The 16,562-nt window shown below is 66.1% G+C and overlaps 1 protein-coding gene across 11 annotated transcripts in view; it reads right to left on the minus strand.

Moving 5' to 3' along the window:
- Positions 1-16,562, minus strand: part of PTP4A3 (protein tyrosine phosphatase 4A3) — a 32,092-nt gene that overhangs the window by 1,963 nt on the left and 13,567 nt on the right. The window contains exons 1-5 of one of the 11 annotated variants that reach the window (XM_043880523.1): positions 13,931-13,976; positions 12,009-12,063; positions 4,619-5,560; positions 2,206-2,298; positions 312-386 (exon numbers count right to left, since the gene is read on the minus strand). In XM_043880523.1, coding sequence (XP_043736458.1) covers positions 312-386; positions 2,206-2,298; positions 4,619-4,723 — 273 coding nt within the window. In that variant the 5' untranslated portion in view covers positions 4,724-5,560; positions 12,009-12,063; positions 13,931-13,976. Of the gene's footprint in view, positions 1-311; positions 387-525; positions 895-925; positions 1,057-2,205; positions 2,299-4,618; positions 5,561-7,984; positions 8,183-12,008; positions 12,064-13,930; positions 14,025-16,562 lie in introns of those variants that run through there. The other 10 variants (XM_043880527.1, XM_043880528.1, XM_043880522.1 and 7 more) reach the window with 10 other exon arrangements.

Genomic DNA, 16,562 nt, shown 5'->3' on the forward strand with positions numbered 1-16,562 from the left:
CCATGGGCCCCAGAGAGGGCACCAGCCAGGCCCTCCATGCAGCTGCTCCTCACCCTCTCCTCCCAGTCTGGGGAGCAGACCACACACAGCACCTGTCCTCAGTCAGGGCTAGGCAGCCTGAGGGGTGCGCTGGGGCCACAGCAGGAGGCTGCACTGAACTGGGGAAGGCCTCAGAGGACGGCACAGGGCCAGGGTCAGGAGTGCCTCCTGGCGGGGCCTTGGGCCTCTGGGGGGCAGGGAGGGAAGAATAAGGACCCCCAGCACCCAGACTCCCGAGCCCCCACCAGCTTCCTTCCCCACCAGCCACTCACTGTCGGATGAACTGGATGGCGTCCTCGTACTTCATCCCACTCTCGATGAGGGCCAGCGCCACGAGGACTGGAGCCCTAGGCGGACAGCAGGGCCAGGTCACCCAGGCCAGGGCACCCACCCCTTCCCCAACACCTTCACCCTTGGGGCCTGGGGAGGCCCAGGCTTCCCCAGTTTCCTTCCCACCCCCATGGAGGGCACAGGCTCCTCCTGCACCTGCTGTGTGACCTCAGGTGGGCAGGGCACCTCTCTGTGCCCCAGGCTCCTCATGTATAAACGTGTAGGTGGGAGGGTTGAAGGAGGAAGACCAAAGTGCTGGGCTCAGGTCTGGCCATGGATGAGAGCTTGATTCTCGGTTATGAACCCCGTTCACGATTCCCATGACTAGCTGGCAGGTGTGGGGTCTTTGTGTCTGGGGAGGGGCAGGGCTGTCAGCTCCTTCCTGCACAAAGTCCCAGCCACAGCAGCGGGGAGCGGGGTCAGACTTTGGGAAGGACTTCCGCCCCGCCCCCCCAGGAAGGAAGTCACGTGACATGGACTCAGCACCCATGCCCGACAGCAAGCCAGGCCAAGAGGTCCCCAAGTTCAAGCCAGCCGCCCTGCCCCACTGGCTCACCGCCCCAGGCCGGCCACGCAATGCACAGCCACGCAGCTGCCAGGGTCATCACAGAACTTGTTCTTCAGCAGGCTCAGCCAGTCCTCCACCACTTTGCCAGGTGGGGGCGCCCCATCATCAAACGGCCAGTCCTGCAGAAGGCAGCAGCCCGTCAGGACCCCCACCTTAGAGGTGGGGTGAGAGCCGGGACCCAGGCCAGCCTGCCCAGGGGCACTCTGACAAGCAAGGAGGATGTTGGGAGCCCCCCAAGGGTGAGGGTCGGGGCACAGGCCCCAGAGAGTGCCCCCCTGCAAGGCTCCTCCCCATTGTCTCCTCCAGGAAGCCTTCCCAGAACACCCTGCTCTTTTCGGGGGGCAGCCCGGGAGCCCTACTCCCCCTCTCGTCAGTCCACGTTGCAGTTCCGACTCACCCAGCCTGAGCCAGTCTGGGTCCGCAGACCCAAAGGGTCTGGTCCATGAGCGTGGCTGACATGTGCCTGCCTGTGTCCCAGCCCCCGGCACAGTGGCCCAGAGCAGGCTGGGCCCTGAGGCTGGAGACCATGCACTGCCCGCAGAGCATGCTCACGCTGGGCCGCCCCAAAATCAGCACCGCTTGGCACAGGGGTGCATCCACGTGTCCACCGAGGCCAGGCACCCGGGTATCTGGTCCTGTTCCCAGGCTCCAGATTCAGCACCCTGGAGGGCCCCTGGAGGACACGGTCTGCCTGGCAACTGCGTGTCTAACCCAAACCCCTTCCTGCCGCCGGGGAGGCGTGGGAAAGCCGCTGACCCCTGTGCTCCGGGCTACGTTACAGCGTTCACCTGGCGCCCTTCAGGCACCCCCGCTCTAGGTGGAAGGACCCTGGGTCACTCAGCGGGGAAGGGGCAGGCCTCTCCGCCCCAAAGCTTCAGCCCCTCTCACCACCGTGGCCTGGCTCGGGGGCCTCCCCACAGGGCTGTGGCCGAGCCACCAGGATCCACATGGCCCATCCCACGGGGCCTGCTGCCTGGCCGCCGGTCCCCAGTACCGGGGACCAAGGAAACTGCCCCAAGGGTCCCTCCCCACGGCCTCGGGAGAGCCTCCCCAGAGACCCGCCAGGTGCACCCAGCCCATCCCCCGGGAGGCACCCGCTGCCCAGCAACAAGGCCCCAAACGCCCGGCGCGGCGGGACGGAGAGGAGCCCAGGGCCGCGCCGACGCTCTAGAGATGCAACCTGCACACAAACACGCAGCAAGGCCACACACGCCTGCCTCCCCACCCGGGGCCCGGCCACCCCCCACCCCGCCGCACACGGCCCTCACCACAACCGTGATGCCGTCCTTCTCCAGCGGGGCCTTGTCGTAGGTCACCTCACACACGCGCACCACAGTGGTGGCCCCGTACTTCTTCAGGTCCTGGCAGGGAGGGAGGGGGAAGGTGGGGCTGGGCGGGGCACCCCACAGCCCTCGGAGGGACAGAAAGGCTGGGGCCCGGCATGAATCGCCAGCGGCTCACGGGCTTTCGGGCTCGGGGACCTGCGGGGGTGGGACTGCTCTTCCTGATGCTTCTGGGGCGACTGTCCCTGAGCTCGCCCCGCAGCAGGCAGGTGACCCACCCACCCGCATCACCACTGAGGCGACACAGCTGGGAGCCTGACTTCCGGCATGACCTCCCTCCTCCCGGATGCTCGGAGCCCCGGAGCACACCAGCAGCTTGCAGACCGAGACCCCGCGCCCCCAGGCAGGCCGAGGACGCCAGAGCCTGCGCGCAAGCCGCTATGTGGTCCTGCTCTGAGCTGCCTCCCAGCCTAGACGGCAGGGACAGGTCCACCCAGGGGCAGAGCCAGACCCTGCACAGCGGCCTTCAGGGCCTCGGGGAGGGGCACCTCGGGGCAGGGAGGGTGGGCACCTGCCCAGAGGGCGCCCAGGAGGGAGCCAGGCCCCACACACCAGCAGGGAAGCCCCAAGATACCCGGGGAGAGGTCAAGGCAGTTCACAGCCTGCGCAGGGATATTTATACGCTGCGGTGGGGGGGCTCCGCTACATGGGGTCCACGTGCACCCACCCCCACCTGCTCCCGGCAGCTATTTTAGGAGCAGTGAAGAATCAGCTGCTGGACCTTGCTCATCATGCGACGGGGACACCACACAGTGAGGAGAGCACAGAGCTATTCTGAGAATGCGGGGAGCAGGGGCGGTGCAGGGGGCGGTGCAGGGCTCTAGGGCCAAAGGGACACCGGAGATTCCTCTGGACCTAAAGCAGAGAGTGCTGCCATCCAGCCCAGGCTGGGCCCGGACCTCACGACAGACAGAGTGCTGACATCTGTCCCACTCTGAGCCCTGACCCTGGTCACACACTGACCCCTGACCCCGGTCACACTCTGAGCCCTGACCCCGGTCACGCTCTGAGCCCTGACCCCGGTCACACTCTGACCCCTGACCCCGGTCCCACTTTGAGCTCTGACCCCGGTCCCACTCTGAGCCCTGACCCCGGTCACACACTGACTCCTGACCCCGGTCACACTCTGACCCTTGACCCCGGTCACGCTCTGAGCCCTGATCCTGGTCACGCTCTGACCCCTGACCCCGGTCACACTCTGAGCTCTGACCCTGGTCACACTCTGAGCCCTGACCCTGGTCACACTCTGAGACCTGACCCCGGTCACACTCTGACCCCTGACCCTGGTCACACTCTGAGCTCGGACCCCGGTCCCACTCTGAGCCCTGACCCTGGTCACACTCTGAGCCCTGACCCTGGTCACACACTGAGTCTTGACCCCGGTCACACTCTGGCCCTTGACCCCGGTCACACACTGAGCCCTGACCCCGGTCCCGCTCTGAGCCCTGACCCCAATCATGGGCCATGCAGGGTGACAGGCCTCCTCCACAGGGTTCCCAGCTCAGTGTCTAGAGTCCAGGTCTCCCGACGGCAGGGTGCCCGCTGCCTCCCTCCGCAGTCCAGCGTGTACACAGTTGTGAAGCCCTCCTGTGCCCGGGCCCCTGTTCAACCACAATGAGCACTCAGAGGGGACTATCTCTTGTTGCAGAAGGAGCGGCTGGAGGTCTGAGGTCACGAAAGGCCCAGCACACAGACACAGGCTCTGCAAATAGCAAGGAGCGCTGCAGAGGCCAGGCTCCTTCGGGAGCCCCACAGAGAAGGGCAGGCTCTGCAAACACATTTGGTCCCGTCTGCTGGGGCCACGAGCAGCAGACAGCTCGCCTACTGGCTCTCGGGGTATGGTGGTCACTCTCTCCCGTGGCCGGCTTGGACTCCTGTCCAGCCCTTCCTCACACAGATACCTGTGCCGGGAGCTCCCAGCCCAGTTCCAACGCAAGGAGCCCCTGGAGCCCATGGGCTTCCCTCGGCCTGGGCTGGTTGTGGAGCTGGTCTTCATGCCCGGTCCCCGCCCTGCTTTCTCCAGGCTGTTTAAGCAGCTGGTCCTCCCCTGGGGCGACCACCACCCCCTTCTTCTGCTCAGCCTCTGTACAGAGGCCAGATAGCCAGCAAAGGGCTAGGGACTGCACCGGCCACAGGCCCGTCTCGTCTCCTACCTCCGCACGTCTCTGCTCACACGGCACGGGGGCCCGCTGCCCACCCTGCTGACCCCCCGCAGCCCTCACAGCACCCCCAGCCCCACATGCACTCTCATGTGCCTCTCCCGGGGGGGCCTGTCATCCCACACTCTCCTTTCACTCGGAGGCCCCCAGCCTTGCCACCAGACGTGCTGGATGCTCACCTCGATGAAGCTGCTGAGGGTGGCGTTGGTGGGGTTGTGCGTAATGAGGAAGCGCATGTTCTTGTAGCTGACCTCCACAGGGGCCGGCCGGTTCATCCGCGCCATGGCTGCTGCCCGCAGACGGGGCTGGGGACGTGAACGCAAGAAAGGCCCACCACCCCCCAGAACCCAAGGAGCACGAGATCCCTGCGCTTGTCCGAGAGAGAGAAATGCTTTAAAAAAAAAAAAAATCCTGCCCCCCCAGACCCCGCACAAATATTGTGCAAATACTTGGGTGGGGGGAGGATGCTGCCCGGATCACGGGTGGATGATTAAAAAAAAGAAAACCCAACCCTTTACAAGACAAAAAGAACAAAAGAGTGCCCCCAGAAGTAAAGCGGGCCAAGTCCAAGCTCCGGCCTCTCAGAGCTGGAGAATTACTAGGGTGCAAAAGTAAAAACAACCACCACCAAAAAAACTCAGCAAAGAAAACTTTAAAAAGCCCAAAGTGAATCGGGCTGCCGAAGCCGTGGCCGGCACTGTGCCTGTCGCCGGGGACACCCCCTCGGCATTGGTGGACGGCTAGAGGGCCACCTCTGCTCCAAGACCACAGACCCCCAAGGATTAGAGGAAGAACAAACTTGAAACTGAACCAATGGGGCCGCCGTGGGGTGGGGGTGGCAGGCAGCGGCCGCAGGGGGACAGCGGGCGGCGGTGACGCGGGGCCTCCGTCACGTTACCCCATTGGGGTACAGCGAGTCCTGGAGGGGGGCGGTGGGCTCAGGCCGCAGAGCCAGCCCCGGGCCAGGCGGCGGGGGCCATGGGCGGGCGAGGGCAATGGTGAGGCCGGAGGCGCGGGGGCCTCAGCAGCGGGTGCGGCGCGGATGCTGGGCGCGGCAGTACTCAGGACTGCCCCCCAAGGGCCTCTCCATAAATCCCAGGCTAGTCAGCGGCAGGCAGCATCTGGGGAGAGGGGAGAAGGCAATGAAAGGGGGTCCCGGCCCGTGCCCCTCCCTCACCGGACCTCAGTTTCCCTGTCAGGGAAACCATGAGTGTGCTGAACCCCAACACACGATTTCAAGGCATTTGTGGTGACAGAGCCACCCCCGCCCCGAAGCCCCTCCACGACGCCCCGCCCCCACCACCAGACAGTCAGGCCCCTCCTCCCCGGAATTCTGGCCTCTGCGGTGTCTCTGAGCCCAGGTCACTCTGGAGCAGCCCCGGTCTTCGGGGGAAGGGGCTCCGGAACAGAGGCCAAGGTGACAGAGGACAGTGGGGGTTGGGGGCAGCGTGGCAGCACCCCCCCACAGACACGAGCCACCTTACACGTCTCTCAAGGGCTCCCCTGGTAACTGGAGGCTCTGGTCAGCCTCTGCCCTGGGCCGCTGTCCACCACTCGCCCACAGGGCTGGCCACATGATGGAAGCAAACAAGCCATGGCCCCGCAGGAGCTCAAAGAAGCAGGGACAACCCGCAGGAGCCTATGGGCCAGGGCCGGCCGCCAGGCGCTTGCCAAGGTGGCGACAGCACAGGTGGCCGGGAGTGGGGTCCCACCATGACAGGGCCTCAAGGGGGGACATTGCCAGGCCCCAGAGAGGGCCATCAAGCACCTGCAGGCCTGTCTCTCCCTCTCTAGGCCCCAAAAGGCCAGGGGCCCCAGCAGGAGCAACGTGCCCCACTCCCATCCCCACGGACAGGCTGGGAGACCTTGAGCACATCACTAGCCTCAGTTTCCCTATCTGCAAAATGAGGGGCCAGAGAAGATGTCCCCAAGGCCCCTCCAGCACAACCCAGTGGTCAGCAGATCCCTCCAGCCACTGGGCTCAGCCTGGCCCCGCTGTCAGAACCCACACCTGCTTACCAGGCAGGTCCTCCATCCACCCACCCCATACCTCTTACCTCTGCCCCGCCCAGCACCCCCTTCCCCAGCTGCCCACCAGACCGGCTGGGCCCCTGGAGCCTCAGCCCGGGTGCGGACCGGGCCTGCAGCTGGGACCCGGACACGGCGGGGTGGGAGCGGCGGGCGGCTCCACGGCTGCTCCAGGCTCACTGCCCCTTGCCCAGTCCAGGAAGGTTATAGGTGGGTCCCCAGGAAGGGGGTCAAAGGCAGGGAGAAGGGACCGCGCACCATCCCCGAGCGGTCTTCCGCTCGGAGTGCAGGCGAGGAAAGCGCCAGGTGCCCTGAGCAGCACGTGGAAACCTGCCCTCCTGGGGCTGCGGGAGGTCCCTGTGTGTGCATGTTTACAGAGGGAAGGGAGGGAAGGGGCCCAGCGAAGCCACAGGACGACAGGCCTCTCCCGAGGCCCCGACCCGCCGCCTCCCCACCCACAGCTGCTGGACATCTGGGGAGACCCCGTGGGCAAGGGCAGATGGCCTGGCTCTCCTGCCAGCTTCCCTGGAGGGCCACCCCCACAGTCCTGCCCATGTGAAACCTGTCACCTGCAGGCAGGGGCCCCGGGTCAGGCTGGCTGGGGGCAGGGGGCAGGGTCTGGGCTGAGGCTGGACCAAGATCACTGCCCAGCTGGGCTGGGGTCTGGCCAGACACCCTACTTGTCTCCTCAACGTCTAGGGCCCCCATCCCCAGGTGAAAGGAAAAGAGTGCAACGCCTCTTGCTGCCCCCAGGCTGTCCCACAGTGCTCAACCAGGCCTGCGGCCTCCCCCTGGGGCAGAGCCCCCGGTCCGAACCACACCACCCCCAGCTTGAGGTCACCGAGCAGGCCCCCAGCCAGGGCTGACCCCTGTCCACCAGCCAGTACCCCTCCGGCCCACCCCCACGCCATGACACAGGAGCCCTCCTCGAAGCCGGAGGCCCCTCCCTCTGGTCTTCCCACCAGGGGCCCCACGCTGTCCTGGGGCCCCAGCCACCCTGCACACAGGCTCTGAGCTCTGCTACATCCCTGACAGTCTGCCTTTCCAGAGCCATTAGGAGAGGCCGCGGCCTGTCCCCTGCTCGCAGATGAGTAAACAGGCCAGGGAGGGCTGGGGGACTTTCCAGGGCCCTGACCAGGTCAGGCCCAGGAAGAGCTCCCCGTGGGAGTTCCCAGCCGCAAGTCCCCGACCCTCATTCCCGGCTGCACAGCTGCAGCTAGAGTTTGACTCCAGAGGGCTTCGAGAGCGCCAGCTTCCGTGGACCTGGGACCCCGTCCGACATGGGGGAAGGCTGCAGGGCCAGGGCTCATGGGGGTCCCAGGAGAGCTAAGGAGGGGGTGCGTGGGAGCACCGTGCGCAGGACCGGGCTGGGAGGGCGCGGGTGGGGCCGTGGGCGGCGACCCCCTGTCCCGCAGCGCGCCCACCGCACCGTAGGGCGGGTGCAGGAGGGGCGGCTCCTTCCCGGGGCGGGGCTGGGGTCCTCCCGGCACGCCCCCCGCCCTCTCGGCCCGGCTCACCCGCGGGCAAGCGTCCTGCCGCCGCCTCCATTCGCGCGGGGCTGGGCAGGGCCGGGGCGCGGCGGCCGAGACTCAGTGCGCGGGGCACGCCGGCCTCCCCGCGGACGCTCGGCGGCCGGGCTGCGGGGGGGCTATTTATAGCGCCCGGGCATCACGTGGGCGGCGTGGCCGTGACCAGCGGGCGACCCGGCTGGTAGTGACTCCCACACCTGCCGCCTAAATATAACCACAGGCCATCCCGCACGCCGGGGCAAACAAAGAGGGCCGGTCCGGGAGAGGAAGCACCGGCGGAGGAAGGGGAAACGCAGGGGCGGGGGCGCTGCCCGCGCACCCCGCCTTCCTCCCACCGTGCCCTGAACCCTCCAGCGGCTCCCGCAGCAGGGAGCGGGCGCTGCCCCAGGTCCGGAGAAGCTCAGCTGGAGCCGGAGCCCTGGCGGGGACCTCGGTGCAGGTCCGGAGGGCGAACTTCCTTTGGGAAATGGAAAGGAGGGTGCCCCGTGGCCCAGGTGGGCTCCAGAAGCTGACGCCCACAGGATGGAGATGGGGACCGACACCTGGTCTGGCCCTGCCCTGAGCCCTGCCCAGCTCTCCAGCCTCAAACCCCAGGACCTCTCTACTTCCTGAGCGCCTACTGTGTGCCAGACGCTGCTGTCCCTCACTGAACCCTGGACACACCCCTGGGGGTGCTGCCATCACCCCCTCCCCCCCAACCCCCCAGTATGCCGGCGGGGAAGCTGAGGCAGAGGGACCCTCGAGGAAGCAGCCTTCACCCAAGAAGGTCTCCATCTCCCGCTCATCCTCCAGTGCTCAGTGCAGATGCCCCCTCCCCAGGAGGCCCTCTGTGATGGGGAACCCTCCCCTGGGCCCAGGCCTGAACCCCGGCAGGGTGCTGGCTTCACCTCCTGGAAGCACCAGCTCAGGAACACACGCGCTCCCCAGACTCTGAGCCCCGAGAGCAGGCAGCCGGGCACCACAGGCAACCATGTACCTGCCCCAGCCAGCCTGGGGGCCCACGGAAGGGGGTGGAGCAGGGTGGGTAGAGCCCCCAGCACACAGGGTCCCCAGAGGCCTTGCCTCGCTGGGAACCCGGCTCCAAGCCCAGCTCCCAGCCAGCCAGCCTGGCCCCTGCAATCATCGGTCAGCGCCTCGGGGGCGGGGTGGGAGGAACTGGCCAGGGGCCCAGCCCAGAGCAGGGCCGGGTCCCAGGCTCTCCCCACACACATACCCAGAGTGTCAGCCAGGCCTGGGGACCCGCGCTCCCCCACCCGCCAGGCGGAGCCCCACCCAAGCCTCGCCGGGGCCCTGCCCACCAGCTCAGGAGCCCTGGGGCAAGGGCTCCTCCACCCAGAGCCAAGGTGGGCTCGGCCCAGGACACCCACTCCAGTGCTCTTGGGTCCCAGCTTCCAGCAGCCTCTCCCTAAAGGCCAGCTCTGGGCACTCAGGGCCCCGCCAGTCTCCCATCTTGACGGCTTCCTGAGAGTTTGTCCCCTCAGACACTGTGCTGGATGCTGCATGCCTTGATCAAAGCCCATCGGCCACACTGTATTAATAAAATAGCAGCTCAGAGGGGTCGAGGGACTTAACCCAAGTCACACAGCCGACAAGCAGAGGAACCAAAGTCGGGCTGAGTTTTGCTGACCCCCGGAGACCCTGACCCTCTGGAGACAGGACCCCTGGGCAAGCTGCTCTCCCACCACGTCATGCTGCATCCCCATCCATACAAGCTGAGAGGTCCCATCAGCTTTGTGGACCTGCACCCAGGACCCAGAGCCCACCAGGCTGCTCAGCCCGCAAACCAGCACCCCTGCCCCCCCTCACTGGGGGCACCCACTCTGGCCAGGCCTGGGGGGCACCTGCTGGCCTGGCACCATCCCAAGCCCTTCGGAGAAGTCTATTTTTATCAGGGCAGGAGCCATTCCTGGAATCCTCCCAGACAAGCCCGAATCCACATGCTGCTTGGGGGCGGGGAGGGGACCCAACAGGCCAAGCCCACACCCACCCCCGAAGAGTCTCCCCAGAGCCCCCTGCCCCTGTGCCCACAGCACCGAGGGTCCAGCCCCCTCACCGACCAAGTTGGGCTGCCTGCCCTCCCTATAGCCACAGGCCCTTCAGAGCAGTTTCCCCACCCCCCGGGGAACATGTGTCCTAAAGGAGGGGCTCAACTCCACCCGCTCCCTCCGCGCAGGGCCTGGCACCAGGAGGCCCCCCACTTGCTGTGGAAGGAACAAATGACCCAACGTCCTGGGCAGAGCTCCAGATCTGGGCAACATCCAGAAACCATCACGGGATCGCAGCCCCTGAAGTCCAGAGGAACCTCAGAGGTCACCCGCGCCGTCTCATCACCAGCTTGCACACCTCTGGTGATGGGGGGCTCGCTGCTATTTGATGGCACCTTCCACGCTGGGCAGCTCCCCGAGTTATGCATCCATCCCCCTCTAGGCCTCCTGGATGGGCCCAGCAGGAGGCACCCTGCAAAGCAGAATAAGCCAGCACAGCAGGCGCTGTGGAGGGCAGGATTGGAGGATCGGGTGTTCAGGGAAGGCTCCCTGGAAGAGCTGGCCAGGGAGGGCAACAGGCATGCAGCTCATGTATGGAAACATCATCAGGGCTCGAGCAGCTGCCCCGACCCCCTATGCAACCTGGGGCTCTCACTTGCTCTCTCTGGAGCTTGAGACCTCCTCTGTAAGTGGTGACACTGCCAGGAAGGGAAGCCACTTTCCAGTGGTGCCAGCTCCAAGCCGGTCAAGAGGCACCCAGGCTTTGACCTGGAAGTGGAGCTGTTAGGAGTAGGCTTGAATTTCCACCCAGGGAAGGCACCTGTTCTCTGCCAGGATCTGGGGATGAGAAGAGGGCTGCAAACACACTGTCCCTAGACGCTGCACGGGGCCGCCCTCACCACACCGGGTTCAATGGTGCCTCATGGGCGTGGTGCACGCTTGCCAACCCAAGTGGCCGGCACCTACCTGCCATCAGCCACCCGCACAGCCCGGGTGGGTCACAGCGCCACTGCGGACTCAGGAGCCATAACTGCCACCTCTATGGGCAGGCGGGTGGGTGTGGGCTAGGCTGCTGGGCCCCGGCCTGGCCGTCACCAGTGGTGGGCACAGAGCAGGCAGCCAAGTGAGCCAGACCAGGCACCTCGGGTCTTCTGAACCCCGTGGCCACCCCGAGTCCACCAGGCCCACCCGAAGCCTCCCTGGTCTCAATGGCACCACCGGACAGGCACCCCTCACCTGGGTGAGGCACAGCCAGGCTCCCGGGGCCCTGGCCCTCCCCACCTTGGCCTCAGCTGGCCTGGCCTCACCGTGTGGGGCCTGGACCCTCCCTTGAAGGACCCAGCGTGAGAGGAGAGGGCAGAGGACGGACAGAGGGCCGACCTGCCCACGGGGTCTGGGGTTGAGCCTGATGCTGTCTGCGACCACCTGCCCCTGGGGTCCCGGCTCCTCATCAGAAAAAGGTATGACAAGCCCTGCCCGGCTGGGACGAGGGCCTGTGGGCACTAGTGGCTGGAAAATGGGGCCTCTGTGGCCACCAGGCAGCAGCTCCGAGGAAACAGGGCAGTGGGGGGAGCAGGACTGCCAGGAGCTCTGCAGGTGTCACCTCTGCCCCCCACGGCGGGGGCCCCCACCGGAGCCAGCCCCTCTCCTGCATCCTGTCAGCTCTTCCTGCTGGCGGATCACAGCCGGCGGCACATGCAGGGTCAGTGGCACATGGAAGGGGTGGCTCCAGCTGCCCAGGCAGGCTGGCTGTGCTGTCACACAGTGACACGCTGGCCGCAGCTCACCCCGGTGTCCAGAATGAGGGGGGACTGCACCCCTGGGGCTGCCTGCCTCTGCTCAAAGCCCCACCACTCACCTGTCACTGACCAGGATCCCCTCCCCACACCTGAGGCCTCAGCCCTGGCTCTGAGCCCAGTCTGCCCCCCGGGTCCTACCTGCAGCCTCCCCTGCTCCCACCCCTGACCTTAGGACTCCTCCAAGGGGGACAGGGGAGCCAGCATCTGTTCATTCATTCATTCATTCACCTGATTCACAAATGTTCACTGAGCATCTTCCTCCACTGCCGGGTGCTGGGCTGAGCTGGGGGACACATGGGGAGAAGTCACCAGTAGATGCAAAAAGCCTGCCCTGCCCTCTCCTGCCCCAGCCCCGCCCTGATGGGGCATCTGGCCACCCCTCTGCACCCAGCCCCCACCCTGAGAAGCCACCTCCCTGACTGCCCAGCACAGGTGGGCTGGATAATACTGTGGCTGCCCAGGGGGCTGGGAGTGCCCCCCCCAACCCTGTGCAGGCAGCATTGCTGAATCTGGGGTCACCGCAAAGAGACCTCACTCCCCCGGTGCCTCAGTTTCCCAGGCTGTCACCTGCAGGGTTAGAATGTGGCATTTTCACAGTGCCACCTGTCACCAGCTACCAGGTCCCACATGGACCACACCGGCCAGCCGCCCCCCCCTGGCTCCTGCCGGGGGAGCATCACCCCCCTGCAACTCCCCCCTTGCCTCCAGGGGTGGGCGCTGGGGGTCAGGGGTGAGCAAACCTCCACGACCCCAGGTGGGGTGGGGGTCGGTGGCAGGACACACAACCAGGCAATGGACTGAGTTAGAAAGGACACTGGTGGGTGGTAAGGGGGTAAACACGAGGCCTCTCAGAGGACGTGGCCTTTGGGCAGAGACTCAGGACGCACACGCACTGCACGGGTCCCCGAGAGGGGACGCATCAGACCCCGCTGAACCCCGGGAGAAGTGCATGCCCTGTCTCTCTGCTTGCCACTCCAGGACCTTTCCACCACCGCCATCACCATCACCCTCAGCCTGCACACCCCCCGCCTGAGGCAGAAGACCGAGTGCCCCGTTCCACATGGAGCCAGATGGAGACGCAGAGCAGAGCTGTCTGAGACCCAGGTTCCTTCTCTTCGCCCCAGTGAGTCATGGAAACCTCACGGTTCGGAGCCCGGGCCCAGGGGCGTGCTAATGCAGACAAGGCCTTCAGTGCAGCCACAACAGTGGCCCAGCAGCAAGCATCGGCGTCAGCCTCCCAGCTCCAGGTCCTCAACTCAGAGCCCAGCAGCTCTCGGGCTCAACACAATTAGCACCAACCCCTCAGGGGGTTACTAAAACCCAAGATAATAATGGCTGACAGTCTAAGCTGCTACTCGTTAACAATAAACATGAATGATGGTAGTTCTCGCTTTTCGAGAACCTGCTTTCCGACGAAGCCCTAAGATAGCTGGAGTCAAAGGCCAGGAGGTCCTCCCTTCCTGGCTGGGGGTTCCGCCTCCCTGATCCGTTTGGTGCAAGGGGGCTGGACGAGGCCCAGCTGGTCACTGTAAGGCTCAGAGTCCCAATCTACATTAATAGCCAAACCAACCACAGATGTGCATGGGTCAGGCTGTCGCCAGCCCCAGAGCACCCCCTAGGGCACCTGCTGACTAAGTGACCCCCAGCTGGCAAGGACTGCCACCCCAGCATGGTGACACGTGACCATCCATGTGGTCACTGTGTCGTGACCCTCGTCTACCAAGAGAGGACATGGCTGCAGGGGGTCTCGGTCACTACCCAAGGGGCAGAAGAACCAGGCTGGACAGCCCCCTGCTGGCCCTAGGGCCCTGCTCTGCACTGCGACCCTGTCCCACCGCCGACTGTGTGGCCAGCGGTCCCGGTCACCCTCGCCCTGTGCCACTGAGGCAGGGATCCCACACCCCAGAGGCCCAGGGAGCACAGCAGTATCACAGAGCCTGGAAGGAGAGTGTCCAGTTTGGGCTCAGGAAGGAGAAGGCCCCCTCGCCCCATTTGACAGAGGAAACCACTGAGGCTCCCAGCTGAGCCACAAGCATGAGCAAGAAGGCCTGGGGACCCCAGGGCCCCATGCTCTCTTGGGCTCTGCCCCCACGGTGTCCCCATCCCAGTCCCCACCCACGTGAGCCTGCCGGGAGCCCACAGACACTCACTCACTGTCCTGCGTCCTGAGTCCTGCAGGCCTGCAGAGGCCGCGCCCCCAGCCCAGCTTTATCCCCAGCCTGGCCTCCCGCCCTCCCCGCCCTCCCCACGTCAAAGGCCCTGGGACCGCCCGCCAGCCCAGGAGGCGGGGGCTCAGGCAGGGGCAGCCCCGGAAGGACCCGGGCTCCCAGGGCAGTCCCGGCGGCCAAGCGGGGCGGCGGTGGGGGGGCTGGCCAGGACACAAGTTGGAGGTCACAGCGGGCACCCCGGTCTCGGGAAGAGGGCAGGAGAGCCCCTCCCCTGTGGGCCGGGCTCTGGGGCCCACTGGGGGCAAGACAGTCCCCAGGGCCCTGTAACCGCTGGCAGTCAGAGCTGAAGGGGACAGGCGGGGCAGGTGGGCGGCAGCAGAGCCGGCGGGGAGGGGTCAGAGGCCCAGCCCGGGCCTGCGGCTGGCAGGGTGGGCGCTCCGACACACAGCCTGGGGGCTCCCCAGGTCTCTGGCCTGTCTCCCCACTGCTTGCTGTGGGCTGGAAAGGGGCTCCTGGGGCCCTTTCCTTGCAGAGGGGAGCTCACTGCACCTCCAGAGAAACAGCCCAGCCCTCTGCAGTCTGCCCCCCACCTAAGAAGTCCCCCAGGGAGCCCCCAGCCTACTCAAGGGGGCAGCCAGGTTTGCCCAGAGCCCCGCTCTGAGCTCACTGCTCAGTTCCTCCTCTTGTCCTGTTTCCTCCACAAGGAAGTGGGGAAGAAAGCTAACAGGCAGGTTAGCCCACCCACCCAGGCCTGGGAGCCAGGGCCCACAAAAGCACTAAGGAAGTGGGAACCCCCGCCCATGGGGGAAGGGCTGTTCCTGCTTCCCAGGGTCAGGGTCACTCGCCCCTCCCCCACCAGGATGTTGCCCCAGTCATGGTGACATCAGGAGGGGTGGAACCTACAGGGCTGGGGTGGGGTATGTATTTCAGGCTCACCCAGCCCCCAGGCCTGTACTTCTTGGGGGCAGAGGGAGGCCATGCCCTGCTTACAAGCCACCCGGTGCGCAATGGGGGCAGCTCCTACCCTCTGCCACGCATCCAGCCGCCCATAACCTCCCCCTCCCTGCCCCATCACTAGGTCCCCATTGGTCGCCCCCGGCCGCCATCCCAGACGGAGGCCCTTCCCCAGCGGCCTGTCACCCAGATTCAGCCCATCGTGACTACCCAGGGCCTCAGCCAACCCCCGAAGCCCTCTTCAGCAACCCCCCAGCCCTCTGGCCTGACGCTGCCAGGGTCCCCCACACAGACATGGGGTGTCCACCTTTCTGAGCCCAGGCCTCCCACCCCCTGGGGACCCTGGCATCTGTATTCACACAGGCAGCTGGGCTGACCTGGGCGGCTGGGAGCGGTGTTCTGTAGGTCCTCCCAGGCCCCCAGGCTCTCTGCTTGGAGAGCCCCCAGCCCCAGGGGCGGGACGTGGATCTGGTTATCTGGGATGCAGGGCCCATCACGCTGGGATTCTAGACAGGAGGAACAGAGCTTCAAGCCTGCCCTGCGCTCAGAGTTAGACCTGCACCCACAGCCCCTGGCACGCTCCTCCTGGGCCCCGTGGGGCTGGCACCGACTCCTGGCACCATGCCACCCCATCTCCAAGGCCCCTAAAGGCCAATGCCCAGAATGGGCCTGGCCTCCGGGAAGGGCACGGAGTTTCACGGATCCACTTGACGCTAACGGCCCCTGAGAGGCCCTTGAACCCGCCCCCGCCCCCACCCCCCGCCAGCTCAAGCCCCTGCCAGGAACACAGAGGCCCCGAGGAGGCCCCTGATCCTGGCCTCCCGAGAGCTGAGCACTCCCCAGGCAGAGCCCCAGCCCCTCCTGTTTCACGAGCACATCGCCAGGACCCTCAACAGGCAGAGGGACCTGGGCTCCCACGCTGGGGCCTCAGAGAAGAGGGGTGGGAGCCAGGGCCTCACAGACGGTCCATGTGGCCTAACAGTCCTCACTGCCCAAGAGGAGGCTGCCCGCCAAACCCTCGCCACCAGGATCAACTGGAGACCCCACAGGGGTCTTCAGCTGGCAAGGGGAAAGGCCTGCACCCAGGGCGTGGAAGTCCTCCTCCCCTGGCCGCTGGGTGCCCTGGGCCCATCTCCTCCCCTCTCTGGGCCTTCTGAGCCAGCAGCAAGGCACAGGATGAGAAAACAGAACTGCACTCCGTAAGTGCCCACAGAGCGGTCATGTGGCCTGCTGGGCAGGGGTGGGGTGCACACACGATAGATGGGTTCCAGCAAAGCCCACCTTGCCGGATGGATCCTGGTCAAGCTGGCTGATGGCCCCCAGCCCCTCTCCGTGGGGAAGTGGCTATGGCTAACTCCTGGGGACAATGAGGGGACAGGGTCCCTGAGGGTGGGCAGGAGAGCCTGAGCAGAGGAGAGGGGCACCTGGCAGGCACCCCCTCCTGCCACCCCAGAGCACCCCAATCCCAAGGGGGAGCAGGGTCGGCTCCCCCCAGCACCCTCAGGCAGGGTCGCCAGTCCCCTGTGCCCACCCGAGCCCTCTACACCCACCAGGGAGGTGGGGAGCTGAGCTGGCCCCTCCTCCTGCAGGACCCTGGCGGCAGGGTGCCAGGGAGCTTGGGGGCCCAGGGGCAAGTGGACGTTGGAGCATCAGGGTGTGA

This window comes from Cervus elaphus, chromosome 21 (assembly GCF_910594005.1).
Source record: "Cervus elaphus chromosome 21, mCerEla1.1, whole genome shotgun sequence".
NCBI classification, from domain to species: Eukaryota; Metazoa; Chordata; class Mammalia; order Artiodactyla; family Cervidae; genus Cervus; species Cervus elaphus.